Genomic DNA, 27,105 nt, shown 5'->3' with positions numbered 1-27,105 from the left:
CTGACTTTAGGTCACCACTCCATCCTCAGAGCCGAGCATACTACCTGGAACACACCAGGCATTCAATAGATAGATCGCTGAATGAATGCAAGGGGAAAAGAGAAGTACACATTGTAACCTGAGAGATTAAGGGAGTTCTAAAAAGAAGCAACAAAGGACTTAGGACATCCATTTGTCCAAAAGACTTTTATCGAGCAGCACAAGGCACTGAGGAATACAAGACCAAAATCGCATTTCGTCTGCCTCAAAGAGCTCCAAGTCTACAGTACAGGAAACAGCACAAAATCAACAAAGTATACTACAAGGGAAGGGGCCTTAACACTGCCTGAATAAGCCCAGTGCAGGGGGAGCCCAGGGACGTTTCCTGAAGCAGATAAAGTTTGAATTTAGCCCTCACGGCGTTTACTTGGAAGGGCAGCACAGGCAAAGGCCAAGAGGGCCCAAAGGACGTGGGTGTTCAAGGAAAAAGCCACGTGTCCTGTTTGTTAGTGATCTCGGCGTACTGTACGTATAAGCGTCTGTCTCCTCATCAAGGGCCTCCTCAGGCCCTTCAGGTTTGGCACCCCAGCGTCTTATGTTTGTTTTCTTCCCATATCTATCGCAATTTTTTTCCACAAGTGGGAACTCAACAAATACTTGCTGAATAAATGAAGTAGTAAGTAAAAGCAGTAAGCACAGTTCGTTCCAAAGGCAGCTTCCAGAAGCTCACATTTTCAAACACTGAGAAGCGGACAAGTTGAACATAAGACTAAAGGTCGCATAGGCAGAGACTGGACCCCCTCACCTTTAGTGTTACTCCTCCCCCCTGGTTACTGGTTGATGGGCTTTTTTTTCCTCCTTTGCTCAGAGTCCCCTAGGACGCCGGAGTGGGTGTCTGGCGAGCGCGGCTCTTAGGATGAAAGGCCGGGGCTTGGCGATGCTTCGCCCGCGCTTTGCGATAGAAACGCGCAGGGTGGGCGCGCCGTCGCCCCGCCCTGTGGCTCGCCGCGCTGCCCTTCCCGCGCCCCAGCCGCGCTGCCCTTCCCGCGCCCCAGCCGCTCTCCGGCCGACTCCGACGGCGAACGCGGGGGCGCGCGCCGAGTTTCCATAGAAACGCCCAGCCTAGCGCGGCGGCGCGCGGGGCGGGCTCTCCGGCTCCCGGCGGTGGTGACTGCGGCTCCCGACCCAGCGCGCGCCCGGACGCCTCCGAACGCGGGTCGTTGGGCCCCAGGCCAGGGTTCCCGGCCGTGCACGAGGCAAGATGTTGAGGCGCAGCCTGGAAAACCGGTAACAGCCCCAGGCCCGGCTGCCCAGGGCGGCCCACACGCGAGGGCTGCGGTGGGGGGAGTGAAGCTGCTCTCCGTGGGGCCTCCGCGCCGAATTCCGACCCTGGGCCGGAGGCTGCACAATCCTCGCTGCGCCCTGGGGCCTATTTCCCTGGGTTCCAGCGAGCGCCGGCGGCTGGGGGAAACCGGGGACCCGGCCAGCTGCCCCACGTCCACACTCCCCCGGCTCTGGTCCCCTCACTGCTGCGGACGGTGCAGAAGCCTGGGAGGCAGCTGTGCGCCCAGGCCGCAAAGCGCGGAACAGCCCGAGCAGCCACCACCTTGCTAAGCCGAGGCCTGCCCGGACAGGGTCTCCTCTTGTGCCTACAGGGCCCTGTAGGCCAGGCCGTGAATGGGGTACTGGAGGAGGGCAGTCTGCCCCGGGAGGCAGTGGGATCGTTGGTGATTTTGTGCCTTCGAAGCTGAAGAATGTCCCAGGAATGTTCGCATATCAAATTAATGTGAAGCCTTCTCATCTCTAACGTGAGTGTTTTGGTTTTTGTATCACCTTTTTCTCTAGGGACGCTCAAACCAGACAACTGCAAGATGCCGTCACAAATGTGGAGAAGCATTTTGGAGAGCTGTGCCAAATTTTTGCTGCCTATGTGCGAAAAACTGCCAGGCTGCGAGACAAAGCAGACCTTCTAGTGAATGAAATCAACGTGTATGCCTCTACAGAGACCCCAAATTTAAGGCAGGGCCTGAAAAACTTTGCTGATGAGTTTGCCAAGCTTCAGGATTATCGACAAGCAGAGGTATGGAGTGAGGTCACAGCATCATTGTTATGAATGAGCCGTGAAGACTTTCACTTGTATCTACGTAACGGCAGTGGTGAACATACCCTTGATGAGAAACATACATTTTCATGTCTGTAACATCGTGTAAGTCTATTAAAGGGAAGCTTTCTGTGATTTATTTTACCATTTTCAAACTAAACTTTAGGGTGTCTTAAAGTCTTTAATTTCCCAACTTTATTTGCCAACTTTTGGCCAAGGGGTGGCCATTAACAGGGGGCAGTATGCATAGTACCCATGGGGAAGAAAAGCAGCATGACTTGTGTCTTGTGTGCATGTAAATACATTTTAAAGTATGACTGGAGATGGAAATTTTGGGGATTGGTATTGTGAATGAATAAATTATTAATAAATAGGCAAGAAACCATTGCTGCTTCCATGCTGTAAAAAGTTGGCCACTGGTTCTTTGACTAGAAAAAAACAAAAAGCTATGATTTATATCATGAAAACTAGTAGTGAGGTATTGGGGAAAGAGATTTGCTTTGGGTGGCAGGAGAGGTGTTCTTGTGATTGTTTTCTTTATAAAAGCCGCTTTTTTTTTCTGTAATACTTCATAAACACTTTTATTATATTTATTTTCGGTTTCCAGACACAGGTTAACTTGTCAGAAGTTCCCTGGTTAGAACTGCATTGCTTTTTTTGTACTTTTCTCATTAGTACTCTTGGTCCTTTTTTAAAGCCTAAAACAGAAATTTCAATTTTCAAAAATAAAATGAGAATAATCTTTGAACCCATCATTGCTATCTATACAAAAATTTGAGTAGTAATCACATTTGGGAGTACTTTTTGGAAAAATGTTGAGTTCTTGTCATGTGACATTTCTTCTGTAATAAGCAACTCTCAGTTATACATAACTGGGGATTTAATGTTTCAAAAATAATTTATATTCACAGATAATCCTAAAATCCCATTTTAGTCAATAATTCAATGCCCCTTTGTAGAAAACCTTTATGCTATTTGCCAAATAGCAAAATGAATTGATTTATATTTGCTCTCCTTTTATTTCCCTTGCTTACCAAATGGTGGAGGTGCTAATGAACAATGACAAAAGGTAGGCAACAAAAAGGAGAACAGAAAAGAGATTTGGCTAATCCTTACACTGAATAATCAGTGTATGGATTATTAGAAATGGAATAAACCAAATTATGCTAAATATTCATGATTTTAGGATTCTTAATATTTAAATGCTTGATGGGAACTTGATTTTTTTTCATTTTCCTAAAATCTTTTAAAATGAAACATTCATATATAGTGTGTATAGAAATTAAAGAAAAATCAATATGAAATGAAATATACTCATTAATTATATAAAAAAGCATTTTTCCTGCTGTAGAAATAATACATGTTCATTTTAAGCAATTAAATACATGTCATTTGTATTACCTATCCTGGGGAGAGAAAATTTTAATGTCCAAGAGAGTTATTTTTCTGATGCTATATTTATATACCTGCCTTTAAAAAAAAAAAAATCTCTTCACTGCCTTCCACTAGTGCTTTTGGTAAAAGAATTACTCAAAATGTGATAAAACTATAATGTTTAAGATACATTATTTAATTCTAAATAAAAAAGAGATTAGACATATAGTCTGACAGCTCAGCAACACTGAGACCATTTATCTTGTTTTTTAGGCTTTGATAATTCAAAAATGGCTTCTTAGAAAAAAAATACAGCTAATACAGTGATCCCTAAGCTGTTTTGCTTCAAAGGTTGTATTGCTTTAAATGTTTCCAGTATGCTGTGTCTTTGAGCTTCAATTTTCTTTTCTAGAAAGTTGGGCTATTACAGTTCAGAGATAACATATGTAATCTGTCTAACACAGTGCTAAACACACTGAAAATAGTAGCTGTATTAAAATTGGAGATGTATTAAAACTTACCCCAAAACTACTACTTTAAAGTAAAAAACTAATGCTTAGATAATGACGTGGCAAAGATGAGCTCCTCAGAAATGGGAGACATTTTCTTGTCATATTACACACCAGATGCTTTTCTTCTGCTTTTACCGTTACTATATAGCTTAACAGTTTTTAATGTGTTTGAGTTTAGATTCTGAGTCTTATCAATTTCTGGTGATTATCCTTTTACTTATAGGTTAACAGATAGGCTAAACAGTGACATTTTAATTGAAATTTTTTTAAATATTAATTTGTATAGTAATTATGTTCAAACAGCATAGGTTTCGTTTCAGAATTTAAATTTTGATATGTCTATATATTTCTTTTCAGTTATATTTTATAATAATTTCCAATAGGTTGAAAGACTTGAAGCCAAAGTAGTTGAACCTTTGAAAGCTTATGGAACCATTGTAAAAATGAAACGGGTAAGTAAATCCATTTTTTTCACCTATTATTAGGTATTCTGGAAAAGAGTATAAGGTTTCCAATTGTTCTTTTAATAAAAGTGACTAAGTATTATGTAGTTATTCTTTTTACATACTCTGAAAGATCACTTCTTAGATCTTTGAGAATAATGAAATATTTTTAGTTAGCTTACTAAGTATTCTAGTGTAGCAACATAAGACGTTATTATGGAAACTTTAAAATATTTAACATGGTCATAAAGAATATGTGGGCAGAAATTGTTTTACTATATAAGTTTATATTTTTGTTTTAACGCAGTTAACATTTAGACTTTTAAAATGTGTGACAAAGTTCTATTTGAAAAAAAACAACTTTATTGAAATATAATTTACATGCAATAAAAAACTCTTCCATTTTAAGTGACCACTAAGTTTTGACAAATGTGTATACCCATGGAACCACTACCACAATCAAAATTATACATATGTACACACATATGTATATATTATGGTTATAGTTTTGCATTGAAATTGTATCATGATTTTGAGAGAATATTAAAAGAAACATACACTTTCACATACACATAGACATACTAATTATGTAGTATTCATAATTCCTGTGGTAATGGTACTTGGATCAAACAAGAAGTGTTCTTCCATTCTTAAAACAGTGTGTGTATATTTTATTTCTTAAATCAGAAATTTTTATTAGCAAAAAATGCCTATTTTCAGGATGACCTCAAAGCGTCATTAACAGCAAGGAATCGAGAAGCTAAGCAGTTAACTCAGTTAGAAAGAACACGTCAGCGAAACCCATCTGATCGACATGTTATTGTATCCTTTGAATTTTGGTCTTTAAAAAAATGTTTTGTAAGGTATGCAGTACAAAAGTAAATGTATGTAGAAATTATGCATTTTTACTTTTAAATGACTGGAGAATTTGAATATAAAGATTGAAAAGAAACACATGCATTTAGGAATTCTCACTATAGAAATTAGCTAATTTTAAAGAGATTACACCACCTAATTCAATCCCCTTATGTTGTTTTCCATAATAGACTTCCCAGAACAAAAAAGTCCCACTCATAAATGCAGATGTTTTTATTAATATAAGAGTAAATTCAAATTTCTGAAATTTCTTTCACATGGTGATGACTAAATATAAATTATAAAAATAACTTAAAAGATTTATCATCTTTATTAATTCTAATATATCAATGCCTTCTCTGCCTCATTTTTGAGAAAAGGAAAGAAAATTTCCCATTATAATTTTCTTCATCTTTTACAACTAAAACAACTCTGTGAAACCACAATTATGATTTCCAGCCAATGACCCTCAGGAGATTTAAGAGTATCGTTGAGGTCCAAGCTGGACACAAAGGATTCTAAACAGGACTGTCTACTGTAACAAGGTTCTTCTGTTAAACTTGACTATTTCTTAAACTAGAATATGCCTTCATGACTTAAACAAAAGCATACAAATTGTGCTTGGTTAATTGCCAGCAACTGGGATAGGTAGAACTGTGTAGAAAGCACTAACATCCCTGCTGCCTCTTTTTCCCATTCCTTCTTATGTGTCTCCTTCCTACCTCCTTAAGGTTGTTACTGCCCAGCTCAGCCAGAAACCACATGAGGAGTGGCTCTTTGGGGGCATTTGAGATTCCAGAACACCTCCATTCCCAAGGGAAGTCCCTTGAGCAGTGATCTGGGCTGCGCCAATTGCTTGGTCCTTCTTCCTTTGGACCAAAGGTACATAAGCCCAAGTTTGTACTAAACCAGAAGGGACTACCATAAGGCTGGGAGTGCCCACTGGAGGCCAGATAGTTATGGAGGCTTAAGATCTGCAAACCAGAGATTGCACAGTCTGTTTTAAGCAAGTCACACAAACTAGAGAATGTTAGAAAATTCATGACTGACAACTGGAGATCAAGGTAGAGGCCAGTGTTTAAGAATTAAGCCATGGATCAAAATGTTTTGTTTTGTTCTCTGTGAAAGGAGTGGAGATATATGAAGGCAGGTAAAGTATAACATCTGTAATCCTGAGCAATTGGAAAGACTGAATCAGGAGTATTAGTATCAACACGGAAATGAATCTATTCCTAAGACATATTTTTCTTAGATGCTCTATGGAAACCCTGCTGTAAAAGAGAGGCAGTTTTAGAGCATAGATGAAGCAGGTCTGTGGATTCCCATGTCCCCATGTCTCCATAAATACAACAACTGAAGAGATTATTGCTACAGGTGAATTGATTTTGCTCACTGGGTAAGATCTGCGACTTGTATATTTTTACAACCTAAGGCCAAAAAAATAAAGAACGATCTACATATAAATGTATCAATATAAATATAATAGTATTCAATCATATTTGCATAGAATTTTTACCAGGATAGACCCTTAAAATTTACCTACTTAGAAGAAGTATGTTAAAGTGCAATATGTAAAATAAAATGGAGTCCCTGTGATAGAAGAGATTGGGGTAAAGAAACCCAGGGCTCCACCTGCTCACCCACTAAGAAAGGCCCCAAATGACTTCTAAACAAGCTTCCTATGATACAGTTTTAAAAACACCAATCTGGCTTACCCATTTATAATCATTTTAAATTCTTAACTAATTCTATTTAATATATTGATGTCTTTATTCATGGAGTCATGTCTTAGTATTTTAATCAAAAGCATTTCCTACTCAAATTGGTACATTATAGGATTTAGAAAAATTTTCAGTGAAAGGAAAAATTATTAGAAATCTATATTCTCTTTGCTAAAAATAGCTATGTGACTTCAGGTACAGTGCTATGCTTGAGTAAAGGATTTGAGACCTTCGGAAATGAATAGTAGTAGCTGGAAGGTGATAAAAGGTTAAGATACAGATGTCCTAGCTATGGCTTCTCTTTCCCCATGCTTTCCTAGGTTAGCCAACTCTGTTTACCCTTCCAAATTTTAAAATGAAAATACTAATAAATGGGGAAGGGAAAGACATGAGTCAAAATGAAGTAGTCAGAAGGACTGCATCAGTGACATGTAATAAACAGTATTAGGAATTAGTCTGCTTCAGTATTCTCATTAGCAAAAAGTTAAAACATCAAATAACTGTTAGAGAATTTTTTTGTGTTAATAAATCTTCAAAGGAGCTCTATTTTACTTTTGAATTTCCTCTGATGAGATTACAGTTTAAAGAATTCCACCTAGCAATATAGAGAATTGTTTTTGATTCCTGGATATCGTTAAGTTAAAAGTTTGTATGGTTTTAAAAAAAGATCACACCCCATATAATAAATATATATACAAACAGGTATAAATGAATATATTTTTAAGTGCTTAGTATCTTGAAATTATATAGCCAAATGAACCTAATTGCAAGAGTATGTAATCAATATATAGTTATAATTACTACCTAAGTACAAGAGTATATAATTCTATAAAAGTGTATGATTTTAATGCATTGAAAAAATTGTTATATTCTCTTTGAAATGTATTTTTTCCTTTATGAAAAATTTCAGTCACAGGTGGGTAATAAAGTGGTGTGTCAAGAAATGGATCTGGCCGGGCAAGGTGGCTCATGCCTGTAATCCTAGCACTTTGGGAGGCAGAAGCAGGAGGATTGCTTGAGGCCAGGAGTTCGAGACCAGCCTGAGCAAGAGCTAGACCCTGTCTCTACAAAAACATAGAAAAATTAGCTGGACGCGGTGGTGTGCACCTGTACTTCCAGCTAGTCAGGAGGCTGAGGCAGGAGGATCGCTTGAGCCCAGGAGTTTGAGGTTGCAGTGAACTGTGATGAGACCATTGCACTCTAGCCCAGGTGATAGAGCAAGACCCTGTCTCCAAAAAAAAAAGGAAAAGAAAAGAAATGGATCTTTATATTAAACCATTTTACTTGTTCCAATCTTTTTCCTAAAAAAGAAAGCAAGGGCCAAATGTCACAGTATAGAACTTTGATGACAAATACAAACTTTTCCCATGATTAATTATTAAATGACGATATATAATATGAGACTTTTAGTAAATATAATACTAGCATAAGAAATAAAACTTAGGGCCGGGCGTGGTGGCTCACGCCTGTAATCCTAGCACTCTGGGAGGCCGAGGCGGGTGGATCGCTCAAGGTCAGGAGTTCGAGACCAGCCTGAGCAAGAGCGAGACCCCGTCTCTACTAAAAATAGAAAAAAATTATATGGACAACTAAAAATATATATATAGAAAAATTAGCCGGGTATAGTGGCGCATGCCTGTAGTCCCAGCTACTCGGGAGGCAGAGGCAGGAGGATCGCTTGAGCCCAGGAGTTTGAGGTTGCTGTGAGCTAGGCTGACGCCACGGCACTCACTCTAGCCTGGGCAACAAAGTGAGACTCTGTCTCAAAAAAAAAAAAAAAAAAAAAGAAATAAAACTTAGGAAGAATTTAATCAGAAAATTGGGCTATATCTTTTAAAATTTCTATGTCACTATTTAAGAAAATATTTTAAATGTTTTTGGGCAACTATTATCCTAAAGAATGAGATGCTTAAAGAGAAATAGACAATTAGATTGGAAATGTTCTACACTTAACAGTACCATAGCCACTAACTATGTGTGGCTGTTCAGCTCTTGAAATACAACTACAGTAATTGGAGTCAGTTTTTAAATTTTTATTTAATTTAATTTTAAATAATTTAAATGTACGTAGCCACATGTGGCTAATGGCCACCATATTGACTGTACGACACAGATCTAGATAATGTCAGAGTATATGTCAGAGTGTATGAAGCAAAGCATTAGACTTGCTATCTAATTTTTTAGCTACTAGTGTATGTATTTTTGTAATACACATTAACTAAAGAGAAACAGTGTAATATCATTAGTTTATAAAGAAGAATCTACAAGTAGAAATCCCATGCTGAAATAAATATTTATAATGTATATTCTATTCCACCTAATTAAAATATTATAAAATTAGACATTTTGGAGACAATAAAAGGAAGCAAGGAAGTCTTCGGTTATATACTTGCTAGCCAAAAGTACCTCCTTGTTGTAATGATAAAAATAAACACAGACTCTTAGTTGTGGAAATTGTCATAGCTGTAGATTTTTCTACGGTGTTGCAATCACTCTCCTTAGTCCTTTACAAAGATTATTTCATTTAATCCATACAGTAATCCCATGAGATAAGCATTATTGTATTTTATAGATTAAGAGACAATCTGTAATTGAGAGAATTGAAAATCCTTATTCCTAAGTTATAAGTCCTTTCTTTTGGGGGTAGAAATAGCTGAAGGGGAGAGAGACAGAAGAAAAAGGATCTTACGATAAATGGCACAGGCAGTGAAACAGATGGAAGCCGTAAAAAATAGAAAAAATTGTTTTATGGTAAATCATCCAAAGGTGATAGGAAAAAAATAATTTTATAGAAAGAAAGGGAAGGATTTGGGGTTTTTTTGAGATCATGAATCATGTCACTTTTTAATACACATGAAGTTCTTTATTCATGTGCTTATTACATAGATCATTTTATTATATGTGGTAAAATATAGCATTGAACAGTTTACACTGTTAGGCCAAAAAGCCAGTACTATAATGGTAGCATTTACCAGTAGACTCAACTAAATGGATTCTGATTGGTTTTTTTAATATCTTTGGTTGGGGAATACTTTTATAGGCAGAAACCGAATTACAGAGAGCTACAATGGATGCCACCCGAACAACTCGTCATCTAGAGGAAACTATTGACAATTTTGAAAAGCAGAAAATAAAGGATATAAAGGTAATAAAGTAACAGTTAAGGTTCAAAACACGAACCTTAACTAATCTAAACTTATGAAAATTTTAGATTACTCTGAATTTGTGAGCTCATAAACAGTTCTTGTGGAAAAAAAAAGATATTATAAATCAAAATATATCAAATGTTACCTTGTTATGGAAACAATGGTATATAAAGGGTCAACATTCCCAACCAGAGGCCAGATATTCAGCTTTTTATCACAAATACTATTTAATCAAGGGGAACTAACATATGTTATGTTTGCATGTATCAGGTGCTATTCCAGCCACTTCACATAAATTATCTTTCAGTATTCACAGCAACCCCATGAGAATGAGGTGGTACTATGAAGAAATTAAGCAATTAAGCAGAGACATAGAGTAACTTACCCAAACCACCACAGCCAGAAATGTAGATATAAACCATTTTTTTAAAATCTGTGCTTTGTTATAATACACTATAATTAATTTTTATAGCATAAAACTTTCTAATAACTACATATTATCAAATAAATAAACATATAACAGGGTCACAGTAGCCAACCACGTAAATTTATACCCACTATGATATGGTATCTTAGTTAACAAAATCACACGAATTGACTTATTTTATGGTAACACATCAGTAGATTTGAAACTTTCTTTGGGATCATGAAATTCAGCAGGTCTTCAGTGACTTTTTGATAGGCATCTTGGAAAGATGAAAGATTGCTTATGATCATCTTATAGACTTCAGAACTCATCTAAGGATGTCTTTTGGCTCACTGTAAACTTTTCTGTACCACGCTTTAAAGATAAGTTTGTTATTTTACTGTTGACAAAGAAATCTTCCTGCTTTTATAAGCCGTGTTCTTATCAATAAAATAAGCACGATCTATCAATTAAATATCATTCCTCTCTGAATCCATGAAACAAAATTCATTTGCATATTTTATTTTCTTTAATTTCCTGTCATTATCTCAAAGAATTCCATAGCCTCTCAGTTCAGTCACAGGCTCTGCAACTTTGCTGTGTAATAATAGACTGCTACCCATAGAAGAGCATCTCAGGGCACTGTCCTGCAACAAATTCCTTTACCAAGCTGGGAGAGTACTGTCAGGGTATAAAGTTTTACAATTGTTGACATGCTCCCTTAAATTAAGGGAAAGGAGGGTTACTAATTAGCTTTAGCCTAAAAAATGAGAATGGAAGACTGTATGTCTGATTCCACTGTCACCTAAGGGGTTCTGTAGTGGTGGGAGCCTGATTCCTCATTCCACCGCCCATCCTCCTGTCTGCAGAATTTACTTTTACATATGGAAATTCATCTCCACTCTGATCTTTGGGTTCACTTCTGTGTCCTACCCACAAACTAGCTACCTCTACAGGTGTTTTTAAGTCCCTGAGCATCACCAAGTACAAAACGGAGGCAGAGAAGGTGAGTGTAGAATTCCCAGCTACAATTCCTGACCTGGAATTTCCTGAAGCAGCAGGAGATAGAGTGAGGGGCTGCACAGTAGAAGGTGCACAGAAAAGTTTCCAAGCTTCTCTTTGTCTGCTGCATCATGTCCACAAAAGAGGAAAGTCTCTTGGTGGTTGCAGAGGAAAAAGAGAAAAAAAAAAAAAAAAAAAAAGACAAGAAAAACCCTACACTTAAAAAAAATTGAGATATAATTCCAAGTGTACAATTCAGTGGTTTTTAGTGTATTCACAGATATGTGTAACTATTACCTCAACCTCGTACGCTTTGGCTTTTAACTCTCTGCCTGCCTCCCAGCCCTAAACAGCCACCACTGATCTTCTTTGTCTCTATGGATTGATCTATTCTGGACATTTCATATGAATGTAACCACAAAATGTTATCTTTTATGACTAGCTTCTTTCACTTAGCCTGCTTTCAAGGCTTAGCCATTTTATAGGATGCATCAGTACTTCAGTCCTTTTTATGGCCAAATAATATTCCATCATATGGATATTATCACATTTTGTTTATCCATTCATCAGTTGGACATTTAGGTTGTTTTCATCTTTTGGCGATTGTGAATAATGCTGATGTTATGGACATTTATGTGCAAGTTTTTGTGTAGACATATATTTTCACTTTTCATAGGTATATTCCTAGGAGTAGAATTACTGGTTCATTGATAATTCTATGCTTAATCATATCAGGAACTGCCAGACTGTTTTCCAAAGTGAGTGCACCATTGTTCTGGCACACCGGCAGTATATAAGGGTCCTGATTTCTCTGCATCCTCAATACTTGACATCCATCAGACTTTTTTTTTTTTTTTCCAAACTACTTTGTTGTAGCCGTCCTAGAGGGTTTGAAGTATTCATAATATTTCATTGTAGTTTTGATTTGCATTCCCTGATGATGCTTATTAACCATTTGTATATATGTCTTCCTTGGAGAAATGGCTATTCACATCCTTTTCCCACATTTTAATTAGGTTGTCTTTTTATCATTTAGTTGTAAGAGTTTTTTATATATTCTGGATAGAAGTCCCTTATCAAATAAATAACCTGCTATTATTTTCTCCCATTCTGTGGGTTGTCTTTTCACTTTCATAATGGTGAAGCACAAGTTTTTCATTTTGATGAATTCCAATTTATCTGTCTTTTATTGCTTGCGCTTTGATGTCATAGCTAAGAACCCATTGCTAAATCCAGGGTCATGAAGATTTATCCTTATGTTTTCTAAGAATTTTATAGTTTTAGCTCTTATAGATGACTTTGATACATTTGAGTTAATTTTTGTATATGGTGTGAGGTAAATGTCAAATTTCAGTCTTTTGCTTATGACTATCCAGTTGTTGCAACACCATTTGAAGAGACTATTCTTTCCCCACTGAATGGTGTTGGCACCTTTGTTGAAAATAAGTTGACATGGTTTTATTTCCAGACTCACATTCCCTTTCATTGATCTATGTGCCTATCCTTAGGCCAGTACCACACTGTCTTGATTAACACTACTTTATGGTAAATTTTAAAATTAGGTGTGCGTCTTCTTTGTTCTTTGTTTCTATTAATGATAAAAACAATATTCAGATATCACCATTTTGATTTTAGCATGTTTCACAAACAGCATTTCTGTTTGTGAGACAAATTCTTGGAAAAACCAGAGTCTTTGATGCTCCTCTTATTTTGGGGAGAAACAGACAAAGAACATACTTAGTCAAAATTGTCAGGCTACTACTTCAGATGAGGGCAGAGCTTATGGCTCCTTCTTTAACCACTCTGGAAGCAGAAATGATTAGCTGTAGTGAGCAATGCTCACAACTGCATTACTGTGTTTGAGGTGAGTTTAACTGACAAGTCCATTTGGATTTTGGTAATGGCATTAATTAGGTAACAATATTTAGACAAAGACTTTTCACAGGAATTGTGCAAAAAGTGTCTTTCTGAGAAAGGCTGGTATTGAACTTAGTGTACAGAACAAGAGAGAAAAATCACAATCTCATTTGTTTTCCATGTAATAGGAAAAGTCATTAGTTATATGGTGAATGTCAAGGGAATTTCACACCTACAACAAAGGTACTTGACCAGCACTTACTCCTGGAATAAACAGGGAGAGGAACTCAGTGTGTGGTAAAGCAGCTGACTTGGACAAGAAACATCTTCTAAATTAAATTTTTAATAGTTTTATTTTTTATTATAAATATAAAAAATCATAAAAATGTCCATATGATTATAGAGAAAAGTACAATAATCCCACTCAAAAATAATCAGCTCCAATTTGTTTATATCCTTCAGACTTCTTCCCTATGCACATATACACAGAGACATGGTAATAATAACAACAAAAACATTTCTTAAACATCAGCTATGTGTCAGGTACCATTCTAAGCATTTTATGTGGATAAACTCATTTATTCCTTACAACATCCTTATGAGGAAGGTACTAATTTTTAGCCCAATACAGTTAAATATAAATGGGACTACACTATATATAGCATCTCTTTTTAAAACTTAATACATCATGAACATATTTATCCTAAGACATGGAGATCCGTATCATGATTTTTGGCATCCTCATAGTATTCTGCAGTATGGATGCATTGGTTTATTAACCAGTCCTCATTGGTGGACATCTAGGTTATATTTGCAATTATAGATGTCATTGCATCATTATACATCCTTAAATATTGGCCTTTGTGCTGGCCCAGATAATCTTTTGGGGTAAATTACCAGAAATGGAGTTCCTTGTTCAAAGAGCATACACTTTTAATTTTAATACCTATTTTTACAACTTCTATTCACCAAGGTTGAACCAGTTTACATTTCTACTAAACCCCGCGTAAGCACAGATAAGATGATGAACAATAATATTTTTAATAACAGCAAATGATAGGTAAAAAATAAATCTCTTATTTACATTGTTACTGCTGAGCATTTTTTTCATGTATTCAATGATAAATTTCTTTAGGAAATTACATTTTTCCTTAGCCTGTATTTCTATTGGATGTTGGCATTTCTCTTTTTGCAAAAATCCTTTATATTTGCGAAAATGTATTTTCTGATTTTACAGCTTACAGTGTTTCTGCCACCTTGAACTTTTTGTTGAGAAATCCATTGGTCGTCTTTTTGGTTTCTGCCTTGTCATGCTTAGGTTTTCATCTCCTAGATTATATAAATACTTGCTTTTATTTTCTTCTAGTATTTGTGTGACCATTTTAATATTTTAAACATTCAAATATTTTATCTAGCAGTTATGTTTTGCAGATGGTATGAGGTAGATATATAACTTCATTATTTTCAAATGGTTATAAAGTTCTCCCAACATCCTTTATTAAATAGTCTGTACTCTGGAGAGCTGCTGTTTCCCCTTTACTTTTTTTTTCTTTTCTTTTTTGAGACAGGGTCTCACTCTGTTATCCAGGCTAGAATGTAGTGGCATCATCATAGCTCACTGCAACCTCAATCTCCTGGGCTCAAAACAATTCTCCTGCATCATCCTCCCGAGTAGTTGGGACTACCTACAGGCGCGCACCACCATGTGGGCTTATTTTTCTACTTTTTGTAGAGATGGGTCTGTGTTGCTCAGCCTGGTCTTGAACTCCTGCCCTCAAGCGATCCTCTTGCCTTGGCCTCCCAAAGTGCTAGGCTTACAGACATGAGCCACCACACCTAGCCTGTTATTTTCCTTTTACCTGCCAAAATGTTGACAAGACCACTGATAACTTTTTTGTTAAATACTTTGCTTGCTAATCAAACCAGATGAAGGCTTTAATTAGTAGATAAGGAACATTTTCCAATTTACCTAATTTTTTTTGTACTTGTTGAGACAAGGATCTCACCATGTTGCTGAGGCTGGTCTAGAACTCCTGGGTTCAAGGAATCCTCTGACCTCAGCCTCCCAAGTAGCTAGGATTACAGGCGTGTACCACCATGCCCAGCTAATTAACTTTTTGAGCATTAAAACTGGGTGTTTCAGCTTGTCAATGACTCCTAGTTCTGTTTTCCCTTTAGGAGTTTCCATACTCCTCAAGGCACTTGACTCCTTTCTGGTTAACTATCTTAGGGAGACTGAAAAGTAAGAGAGTAGGTGCCAGCCCTGGTCAACAGCCATTCCCCCTCTAAGGTACTCTTTGATATTTGGAGATTCTTAGTATGAAATCCAAAACTGTATTTTGGCATAATGCTGTTTATATTAATAGTTGCCAGTCCAGTCTGCCAGAGCCCTCTATATAACCTATATGAAGTGACAGTAAGGGTAATTGTTCGTCATAGTTACAAGCGTCTTATCCCAGAGCCCACTCTTCTCAGTCAGACTGACATATGTGGTTGGCAGCCCAGAAGGGATACTTTCAACTGCAGATCTCTTTCCACTTAGTAACACTCAGAAGCCTATTAATACTCCTTTACGTATTTTTCTAACCTTTTAGGAAAGAATGCAAATGGAGAAAAGATTCACAGGACACTGATGCTTATCTCTATGACTATCTTCGAAGTACATGACCACTCCTTTCTGGGTGGTTACCTCAGGAGAGCAGGGATGAAGGCAAATGTGTATTTGACTATTGCCTTCTGGCTTAACCCATGCTTGAGTATTTTCTACTTTGTTCTTACTCATCCCAGTTCTCTCTACATTAATGCTTATTTTATTTTGGTAAGAGATAAGATAATTAACAAAATGATAAAATATTATTTATTGAAAACATGCGTGGCTTATATCCTTTCCCCACCTACCAATTCTCTCACCCCCTGCTTAGATCATATGCGTTATCTTCATTCTCCTTGCTCACGATCTTCCTTAAATTTTCATCATGTTCATAGAGCTTCCTGAACAGTTTTTTTATGAAGGAAATGATTAATTCCAGAAAGAACAACACATTTCAGTGGGCAAAAGCTATAACCTTAGAGGAGCTATATAACCTATAACTCTTTGTGGGCAAGGACTATAGCCTTATAACCTTAGAATGAGCTCCATGCATGTCTCAACAGACTTGCTGTGAGCAACACTGAGCAAGTCAATATTTGTAAACTGGAAAGCTCTATGGAAATGTATGGTATTATTTTCAGTGGTAGGAATGTCATTATTACCAAGTAATTTCTTTATGTTTAAAGAATATAAGAGCACAGAGTCAGAAATATGATGGACTATAATTCCTGTCTAAAAAATATTCTATTCTTTAAACATCATTTAGAGTTACTAAAGTACCAGCTTCAGAACTGAACTGCTCTAATACTTAACAGGCATGTGGTATCAGAGTACACAATGGCATACATTTTGCTCAGATCTTTCCTTACTACAAATGTCAATTACTAGGTGTAAAGAGGAAACCTAAGTAAAATAAAAAATAAGAAGGAAGTGAATGGTGATGTAGGAAATACTTTATATATATTTGAAGGTTTTGCTGCAAAAGGTCTTCACAACTATTTTTATTTCAGTTATCTTTCATACTTCATTTGCCCTATAGAAAAATAGATACTTCTGTATTTGATAAAATGCCAAGGCTATACTGAGGAATAAATATACTAAACTCATAAAGTAATTTAAATTCAAATCTTTGTTTTCTTAGACTATATTTTCAGAATTTATCACAATCGAAATGTTATTTCACGGCAAAGCTTTAGAGGTCTACACTGCTGCCTATCAAAACATACAAAAGATTGATGAGGATGAAGATTTAGAGGTAGGACTATGTCTGTCTAAGCTCCGTTCTTCTGTTAATGTGGAAGTGTTTAAGAGAGAACATTAGCTTATATGGGTAAAAGTATCTTAAATTAGAACACAACAATGGTTATTGTGTGCAGCTCCAAATAGCTGAACTTTTTATGAATTCCATTTATTTATTTCGAACTTTTCTAATTAACCACAGCAAAAAGTTCCAAGAGTTATTAATAGCTAGTAAAATATAATTTATATAAAGCCATTATATGAAATAAAACAGTGTATCATTTTGGCTGGTGATATAAGTCACTAAAGTGTGCAAAAAATAACTAAATTTATTGATTTGAGAAACATTTACATGTTTATGCCATGGACAGTGCCCAAAGCTTTACATGCATTTTCTCTTTCAAACCTCACACAATCTTAAGAGGTAGGTGCTCGGATAACTCTAATTTTACAACTATAGAAACAGGCTTAGAGACTTTAAATAATGTAACTTGTCTGTGGCCACTTAGCTAGCAAATAGAATCAGCATCCCAACTGTGTAACTTGTTATAATCACTAAGCTATGAAATAAAAGTAGGCTTGCATAAGCTTGCTTTATGCTAATAGGAGTTTTAGTTAAATGCAAACACTTCTTATTGGCCAACTAACAATAGAGCTGTTAAGTATCAGGGCCTCATCTTTAACACATTAACTGCCACGTGAGCTGTATTTAACTCACGCTAGTTTTGAACCTGGAGCCCTGTGAAGCAAAACCCTGCAGTTGGTTTGTGAAAATCTTACTTGTTGATGTTCGTATTGTTACAATTAATATTGACAATTTAATTCTAAAAGCATGGATTGCATTGCATATAACTCACACACAGAAAACAATAAAAAATAACAGATTTTTCATTAAATTAGAAAGGATTGTTTTGTTTTTGAAGTTTTTATTCTATTTTTGTAATAAAACACCACGGTCCCAAAGAAAAAAATTTTTTTTCTAGCGTGGCAGTCAATGTGTTAATAATCACATTTGAAGAGTAAATATCCTAGCCTTTTCCAAAAGAAGAGAAAAAAGGCATGGAAGTATTTTTGCTGAAGTAGATAAAATATTAAAGATATACTTTCTCTATATTATCTCTAATATAGAGATGGAAAAAAGTCATGTACTCTCAAGATATAACCAGAATTCTGTATTAATAAAGGATAGAATTTGAGAGTATCTGCCACTAGACAATTTTGAAGATTTCCCCGATTTTTTTTTTTTTTTTTTGTTATCTTAACTATCAATAAAGAGATCATGTGAGCCTTCTCATCCCATTACTCCACTGGTTCCAGGAAACTTAATTCAATAAAACCAGAATATAGGTTAATGAAAATGAAAAAAGGTACATTATAGTATGTGTATGTTTCCAATGCCAAAATCTGATTTCACAGTTCTATGACAGTTGTACATACTGTCATACTGTACAATTATATCTGTATTTTCTGTTTGTCATGGATTACTTCATAAGTGTTATTTCCTTCCAAATACTAAAGCTAGAGTTTCTTAATTTTCACTCCTTTTCATGTCCTGATTTTAAAAATTGATTATCAAGCCTTCATCTGTAATTTGTAAATTAATAGCAAATGCTTACATAGTGATTACATTGGCCCAGCTACTGATCTGTGCATTTTAACTACATTAATTAATTTAATCCTTCCATCAAATTTGATGAAAGTGCTTATTGTCCTCATTTCTATGGATGAGAAAACTGAAGCAGTGAGATTAAGAAACTTCCCAGAGGTCCCACAGCTAGGAAGTGTAGCAGAGCTGAGAATCAAAACCAGAAGTCTGACTACTAGGCCTGCTGTATTTTTATCCTCTCCACACTAGACTACCAGAAGTGTGGTTCTTGATGAGTGACATGAACCATTTCTCACAAGAAATAACATTGCATTGAGTGGCAGATTGAAAAGTGATCCCCCACTTTTCCTGCAAGACTGGAGTCCCCTTTCTAAGTTTTATTATCCTTTTTCTAATACCTTTGCCATACCATTCATTACAGTTGATGTTAAAGTTTCTTCACACCTGATGATCCCCACGAGTTTCCTTCTCATTCTAGAGGTCCTAGATATCTTTTTTTTTTTTTGGCGGAGGGGCTCGCTCTGTCACCCAGGCTGGAGTGCAGTGGCATCATCATAGCTCACTGCAACCTCACCTCAAACTCCTGGGCTCAAGGGATCCTCCTGCCTCACCCTCCCAAGTAGCTGGGACTACAGGTACACGCCACCATGCCTAGCTAATTTTTAAATATTTTTGTAGAGAAGGGGTCTCACTATGTTGCTCAGGCTGGTCTTGAACTGGCCTCAAGCAAGCCTCCTGCCTTGGCCTCCCACAGTGCTGGTATTAAAGGCATGAGCCACAACACCCATCTCTAGATAACATTTTTGTCACGCCACTTTATAACTTCTCTTACCACTACTCTTACTCGAGTAGCTAGTTAGTTTGTGGGAGGAGACATCCATGTAAAACTCAAAGTCTCAGGGCAATGTAGCAGATATGTTCTTGAATATCAACTTTCCCACTTTCTAGTGGAATAATACCAAGTTAACATGGTCACCCTTCAACTTCCTCCTCTCTAAGATGGAGATACTTATATATGGTACTGACTTCATATATTTGTGCAACAACTATTTATTGAGCATCTGTTACGTGCCAGGCACCATTCTTAGTGCTAAGGAGTTAGCATAAGTTAGAAATGATCCAAATTGTCAAAGCAGGAATTTAAAATCTACCAGAGTTCAGACATTTAAAACATACTGTGTAATTAATTTAAGTTTTATAATTTGACTAGTTCCATAAAGAAAAAAATAGAGTGTATTGTGTGATGGAGGTTTCAAATAGTCCAGAGAATCAAAGAGTGATTTCTTAATTAGAAGGTTGAAGGATTAGGAGGATGCCTGGCAAAAACTTTCAGGCAGAGGGCATAGACAGAATATACATAGATCCTAAGGCAGGAATAAAGAAAATTATATTTAAAACAGCACAGTACAGAGTACAAACATGAGTTCAATGAGCCATAGGCATAAACTATTATTATTATGCCATACAGCAATTATGGAGAGAGCCGAGCAGTCTGGGAAGCCTTGTGTGATCAAGAGAAGTAAAACTGTATCAAACAGGTACCATGAGGAGGAAGGATCCTGTAAATACAAGGTTTCTTGGAAAGTAGACAAAATATGCAGAAAGGGTCAGAGAAATAACTTGCTATACTTCCAGGTAGTCCCCTGCTTTCTGAGAACCACTGAGATTTATTCCAGCTGCAGCCAGTTTTTTGCAGTTAGGTACTGTAATTACATCACAAACCCTCTTACCTTATTTGTTCTTCACTTTAAAAGTATTGTCAGGCCCATTTTCCCCTTCAAATAATCACCTCTGCACTTTCACTTCAGAGCATATTCAGATCTTGAGATTAACTCCTAGAAGAGATCTTGGACCATGTTGGAAAATGCATTATTGCAAATTATTATTCCTGTAAATCTGTTATTTTGCAGTGAAAGTTTAATTTTATTAGATATTTAACTGGTTTAGACTTTTATCCCAAAGGGTTGCATATTATCTTCCATTTTCCACTTTAAATTTCAACTTTGCTAGAAAAGTTTAAGGAATGTTCTAACAAAAATATCTCTTCCAAATTCCAGGTGATTAATGAGTCATCAAGTTTTGATACCATACCAGGATGTCAGTGTTCATGTCTGGCACCCAAATAGAATTTGGTCCTTGGCAACCTGTTAACCTAATTAGCATCCTTGAATTGCCTTAAAACACAAGTCTTACCTCCTAAGTTTTATCCCTTGATCCCTTTTATGTCCTGCAGTTCTCTAAGATTTAAAGGAATGTGTAGACATCCCATAATTTGGGTCTTCTTTTTTCCCCACAACATGGGGATTAAGTTCGTATTAACAATATTCATTTGGCAAAAGTGAATTTAATTAACATTTCCTATTTGCCAGGTTAGTATCTTAAGCTCAGAGGAGTTGCACAGATAAAACAGAGCTTCTTGCCTTAGAGAAACTTAAGACTAGTTCTGGAAACTATGTAATGTATTACAAAATAGTGAGATAAAAGCTATACTTGAGCATAGGAACAATAGAAGCTATTAAGAGAACGGGGGAAAGGAGAATATGGCAGGCATTTGATGTAGCTCAGGAAGGAAGAGTAAGTTTGTTGTGATTCCAGGCTGAGGAACCGGCATTGCATAGGCACAAAATAATGTATGTTCTGCATATATAGTCAAGAGCCGCAAAAAGTTTTTGAATAGAGAAACAACATATTTTGGTTTTTAGTAAAATAAGTCTAAGTAAGCTATAAAGAAAGGTATGTAGAGTCAATACATTAGAAGAACCTCACGTGAGAAATTTAGGGAGAATGCCCAGGCTTATAGCTTGACCTACAGGTAAAAGATAATGTCTGTTATTATAAAAATAAAATCTAGAGCTACACTGTCCAATATATTTAATAGTAGCCACTACACATATGTGGCTACTTAATTAAAATTAAAGTTCAGAAATTCAGTTCCTCAGCCATATGAACCACATTTCAAGTACTTAGTAGCCACATATGGCCAGTGGCTACCTTTTTTGACAGCGCAGAACAGCAAGCATTTCCATCATCTCACAAAGTTCTATTGCACAGTGCTGGTCTAAAACAGAAGGCAGTAGGGAGCATGAATATGGTTGTCAGATGACGGTACATGGAGTATACAGAGGGTTAGTTGAAGGGTAGCCATTAAACACTGAGTAGATACGATCTTTCAGAGAAACATTTTTTTTTAAGTGGCCTAAGGGAAACACTTTAAAAATATTTAAGGTATAAGTAATAGAAAAGGAGATGTGAAGAAACAGAGCAGCTAGCATAATTAAAGAGCTTAGTGATGGCAAGGAAAAGAAGTTTTGGGGCAGAGTTAGTGAGGATGAAGACAAAAAGATGACTTTGGTGATTTTGGCTAGAGCAATTTGAGTGGAAGGTGAAAGCCCATGATTGTAGTTTGTTGAAAAATGAAGATAAAATAGAATATTTGAAAAGTTTTTTTAAGAAGTAAAGGTAGGCTTTGAAGTAGTAAAAAAAAGATTGATCTTGAGCTCGTTTTCTAGCCGAGGGAACCTGTGGAAAACAAAAGCTTTTGTTAGTTTGGTTTAAAGTTTTGGATAAAGGAAAAATGCATGTTGGAAAGAATCAGAATATTTACTTAAAAAAAAAAAAAAGGACGGGATGGAGAATTTGAGGGGAAAGAAAGGGAAGTTGAAAAGATTCACACCTGATAACCTTACCTGTTAGTCTATTAGAGAAATGGGGGAAAAGACAGGAAGGCTTATGGGTGGTAAGATTTGGAAGTAGCGTCTTAAGAGAACTGACAAGTTATGGCATTCCAGATCCCAATGAGGTTAGAATCAATAAATTAGAGAGACTCCAATTTACTCTTATGTGATTTTCCATAGCAGTACCACAGTGAAGGTAAATTGCTAAGAGTTGAGGACAGGCAGAACAGGAAGAATCAAAGGTAGGAGTTGCAGCCTCCCTACTAGCTTCCAGCATACTCTTTTGAGGGTTGAATTTTTGCAGTTCCCCTGACAAAAGCATTTAAGTGATTGTGTCATGACTAATTAGTGCTTACATCCCTTGACTTACATGATTCCAATAGAGTTTTTTAGCTGTCACCTTTCTAGCTTACAACTATTTTTGTTTTTTCTTTTATAATAACTGGAATATTGTCTAATTTGGGGGGAGTTGCTTTTTAAGAATCTTAAGAGGAATTTGACTCTCTAGATTTTCATTGTTTAGTATCTACTTTATAATGTTGTTTTATTATTGCAATAGGTTTTCCGAAATTCTCTGTATCCACCAGATTATTCATCTCGTTTAGATATTGTAAGAGCAAATTCAAAGTCGCCTCTTCAGAGATCGCTGTCAGCTAAGTGTATATCTGGAACAGGACAGGTGAGCTAGATATTATAGAAACCATAATTTAAAAGAATTTGAGCAGCTGCTTTGGAATTATGCAGTACTAAAAATGTTTCCCTTCAGTTATGTTACCTCATGTACCTTACTCTTCCTGGGCCTGTTTCCTCTTCTGTAAAATGATGTAAGACGGCACTAGGTGTGGCTCTATTATTCTTATATTAATTACCTTTTATACTACAATCACTTATTACTCTCTAAAGCAGAACACTTGAGAGCAGAGGTGGAAAAGAATGCTAATGTAGATTTTCTATCTGTTAAAACATGAACATAAATTCTGAAGTCAAATAGCTTAGGTTTAAACCTCACTATCAAGACTTAGTGGATCCAGAAATTATACCTTAAAAGGGCTTTTGCTGAACATATCATAGAAATTATCTCATTTCTTCTATATCCAGAAAGCCTGAGTTACCGAGTATCTAGAACAGGGGTTGAAAACCTTTTTCTGTAAGGGGTAGAGAGTATCTTAGACTTTGGGTGCCATATGGTGTGTCCCAACCAAGAGCAACTATAAACAACACATAAACAAATCAGTAAGACTGTGTTCTAATAAAATATTTATTTACAAAAAAGGAAGGCAGGCTTGGCCATAACTTACCAAAACCTGATCTAGAGAACCCTTTTCTTACCTAACTTTCAAAATTTAAAATTGGACAAAATACTTTCAAAATACAATTTTTATTAATAAATTTGATCCCCTATCTTTTGTTTTCATAATTCTCCCCTAAGCATTTATTTTTATATTTATGTATCTTCCCCCTAACCAAATTATATTTTTATTATTCCAGCATTAAGTACTTTGTACATAAATTCCATAAATTTACTATTATATTACATATAAAATTTTGACTATTTAGAAATGTTACCTAAGTTTGCTAACATTTGTATAGCACTTTAGAGGTATTATCTAGCCCAGAGTTTCTCAACCTCAGCACTATTGACTTTGGGCCAGGTAACTGCAACGGTGGAGAAGGGAGAGGGAATACTGTCCTGTACACTGTAAAGATACTGAGCAGCATCCCTAGCCTCTATCTATAAGATGCTAGTAGCACATACAAACACACACCTTCAGTTATAACAACCAACAATGTCTCCAGACATTGCCACATGTCCCCTGGGTTAAGGATAATCACCCTCATAAGTTTTAAGCAAGATGCCCCAAGTGGCACCAGTCAGAACTTAAAGCTGGTGAATTCAGATTAACTCATTCCATTTAAATCCACTTTTATTTATTTCTGTCCACTGCCTACCTGAAATATCCTTGTGTTTTTGCCATGCATTTGATAACTCATTCAAATATTGTTTTTGTGACCCAAGAATTGTCTTATTTTTAACATTCATAGTATATTGAAATATTTTATGTTATTGAAGTATACTGGTGGCTATCCAACTGGAATCAATGGTTAATTTCTTTCTTTTTGAGATAGTCTCGCTCTGTTGCCTGGGCTAGAGTGCAGTGGTGTCATCATAGCTCATTGCAACCTCAAACTCCTGGGCTCAAGCGATTCTCCTGCCTCAACCTCTCAAGTAGCTGGAATTACAGGCGCATGCCACCAAGCCCGGCTAATTTTTCTATTTTTTGTAGAGACAGGTCTCACTTTTGCTCAGGCTGGCCTCCAACTCCTGGCCTCAAATGACCCTCCCACCTCAGCCTCCCAGAGTACTAAGATTGCAGGCATGAGCCACTGGGCTCAGCCTAATTTTACATTTTTATTCAAAAAATATAAGTAAATGAAAAAAACTTTGACTTTTTCAACTTAATTTTCATTACTAAAAATAATACATTGCGGGGGCGGGGAGGGCAATATATGTATCCTAAACTTTTGTACCCCCATAATATGCTGGAAAAAAAAAATATATGGACATTTTCTAAAATAACTGTTGTGTGCCCTTTCCTTTAAGGGCATATAGAAAGATACCAGGCATGTAAAATATTAAGGTAGTATTTTTTATTTTTAAAAAATGTGTTAACTTTTAACAGGTATCTACCTGTCAACTAAGAAAGGAGCAACAAACAGAAGATGATGATGATGATGAAGACTTAGATATTACAGAAGAAGAAAATTAATTTTCTTAAGTAAACTTCACATTTCCATTTTCATCTTAAGTAACTTGAAATCCAGGATTAATAAATTGTAAAACTTTATTACTCACGTAATACATTAAAATCTCAAAATGAAATCCTAGTAGAAATGGAAAAATAATTAAAGGCAATTTACACTGACCAAAAATGAAGGTTTTTAAAAGGTGTTACACATCAGTCTTTTCAACATCCTGGTATATGATCATTTTGTGTAAGTTCCATTTTTAAAAAAACATTATATATTTCAAAGATACTAATGCACTGTACCTAGTTGAAGCTGCAATAGTAGGTAGATGACAAAAACTCAAAGATCTAACAATTCCACTTAGCTTCTTTTAGGTTAAGACTCCATGCTTTCATCACCAGAAAAGGGTCCTATGTAGTCATTGGGTTACATAAAAATTCTATTCCATAAAGCCTTAAGTAAAAAGTTGGCTTTTTTTTTCTTTACTTTTACTATAAAATCTGTTTCATCATTTGATATGTAAATTTACTTTTCAACAAGTGGAATTACTATAGGTAATGGGACACTAAGATATCAGTGTTTTACAAATATACATAAAGCATAAATTTTGGCTTTAAAAAAAGCCACATTCAACCTGATTCTGGATTTAAAACAAAACTGCTGGTTAAATACTTAAGTATTATACATGGTACTACAACTTTTGGAAGGCTACTAATTTGGTAGAATGCTGCCTCATCGTGGAACACCATAAATTATTAAAAACTCTATAAAAATTTTACCAAACTACCATCTCATTAATAAAAGGGTATGTAGTTACTCTTATTCCTGAAAATATAAAACAATCAGAGCCTTCCAGTGTATCTGATGCTTTTGTTACTTTTGGTGAGGAATTATACTTTTATTTCATGGATCCCAGTCAGGAATATAAAAATTATGGAATTTATAAAATCGTTTGGAATAACCAGAAAAAGCAATTATTCATAACAGAAAAATAAAGATTTTCTAAAAAGCTTTTTTGACTTTGTCATTCATGGTTCTGTTCTTAACAAAGCACTGCTTCTTGAGAATAGTCCAAAGTGATAAAATTACTTCAGTACTTTTTTTATAAAATATTCAAAACATTTTAAAATCCTACATAAATTGATATTCTTAAGAAACAGGATATCACTGGATTTTTGTTACTTCCTCAATTACTATTTAATTTGGTGTTGTAGTTCAGGGGAAAAAAACAGGGTTGTTATAATACTATTTGCCGCTTACTAAACAGCAACTTCTCTTGAGCATCATCTGCCTTACCTGTAAAGTTAATACATAAAGCAATCAACAAATAATTCTGGAATGAAAAGTATGCTCTGCCTACCACAAAGAAATACCCTAAGAACAAAAGGATGTAAAGGTAAGTTTCATTATTGGCCGGGCGCGGTGGCTCACGCCTGTAATCCTAGCACTCTGGGAGGCCGAGGCAGGAGGATCGCTCAAGCTCACAAGTTCGAGACCAGCCTGAGCAAGAGCGAGACCCCGTCTCTACTAAAATTAGAAAGAAATTATATGGACAGCTAAAAATATATATAGAAAAAATTAGCCGGGCATGGTGGCGCATGCCTGTAGTCCCAGCTACTTGGGAGGCTGAGGCAGGAGGATTGCTTGAGCCCAGGAGTTTGAGGTTGCTGTGAGCTAGGCTGATGCCACGGCACTCTAGCCCAGGTAACAGAGTGAGACTCTGTCTCAAAAAAAAAAAAAAAAAAGTAAGTTTCATTATTAAGACCAGTACTAGGTTGGCAAGTTTCTTCTTAAAGGGCCAGGTGGTAAAGATTTTTACCCTTTGTGGGCTAAGAGGCAAAAATCAAGGCTA

General features: G+C 36.2%; 1 protein-coding gene across 2 annotated transcripts; it reads left to right on the top strand.

Annotated features, from left to right (window-relative positions):
- The first annotated feature begins 1,159 nt into the window (after nt 1-1,159).
- Nucleotides 1,160-25,386, top strand: CIBAR1 (CBY1 interacting BAR domain containing 1). Of its 2 annotated transcripts, XM_069466227.1 has the most exons (9): nt 1,160-1,266; nt 1,825-2,059; nt 4,350-4,418; nt 5,130-5,231; nt 7,896-7,901; nt 10,026-10,130; nt 17,128-17,241; nt 23,065-23,184; nt 25,187-25,386. In XM_069466227.1, exons 1-9 carry the CDS (start codon nt 1,241-1,243, stop codon nt 25,271-25,273), a joined length of 864 nt encoding a protein of 287 aa, XP_069322328.1. In that variant the 5' UTR covers nt 1,160-1,240; the 3' UTR covers nt 25,274-25,386. The 2 variants fall into 2 exon arrangements, with proteins under 2 accessions (XP_069322328.1, XP_069322329.1); XM_069466228.1 differs by lacking the exon at nt 17,128-17,241.
- The last annotated feature ends 1,719 nt before the right edge of the window (nt 25,387-27,105 follow it).

Source organism: Eulemur rufifrons, chromosome 3 (genome assembly GCF_041146395.1).
Source record: "Eulemur rufifrons isolate Redbay chromosome 3, OSU_ERuf_1, whole genome shotgun sequence".
In the NCBI taxonomy this organism is placed as follows: Eukaryota; Metazoa; Chordata; class Mammalia; order Primates; family Lemuridae; genus Eulemur; species Eulemur rufifrons.
Note: the sequence above shows the minus strand (reverse complement) of the source record. Positions and strands in the feature narration are given on the sequence as shown.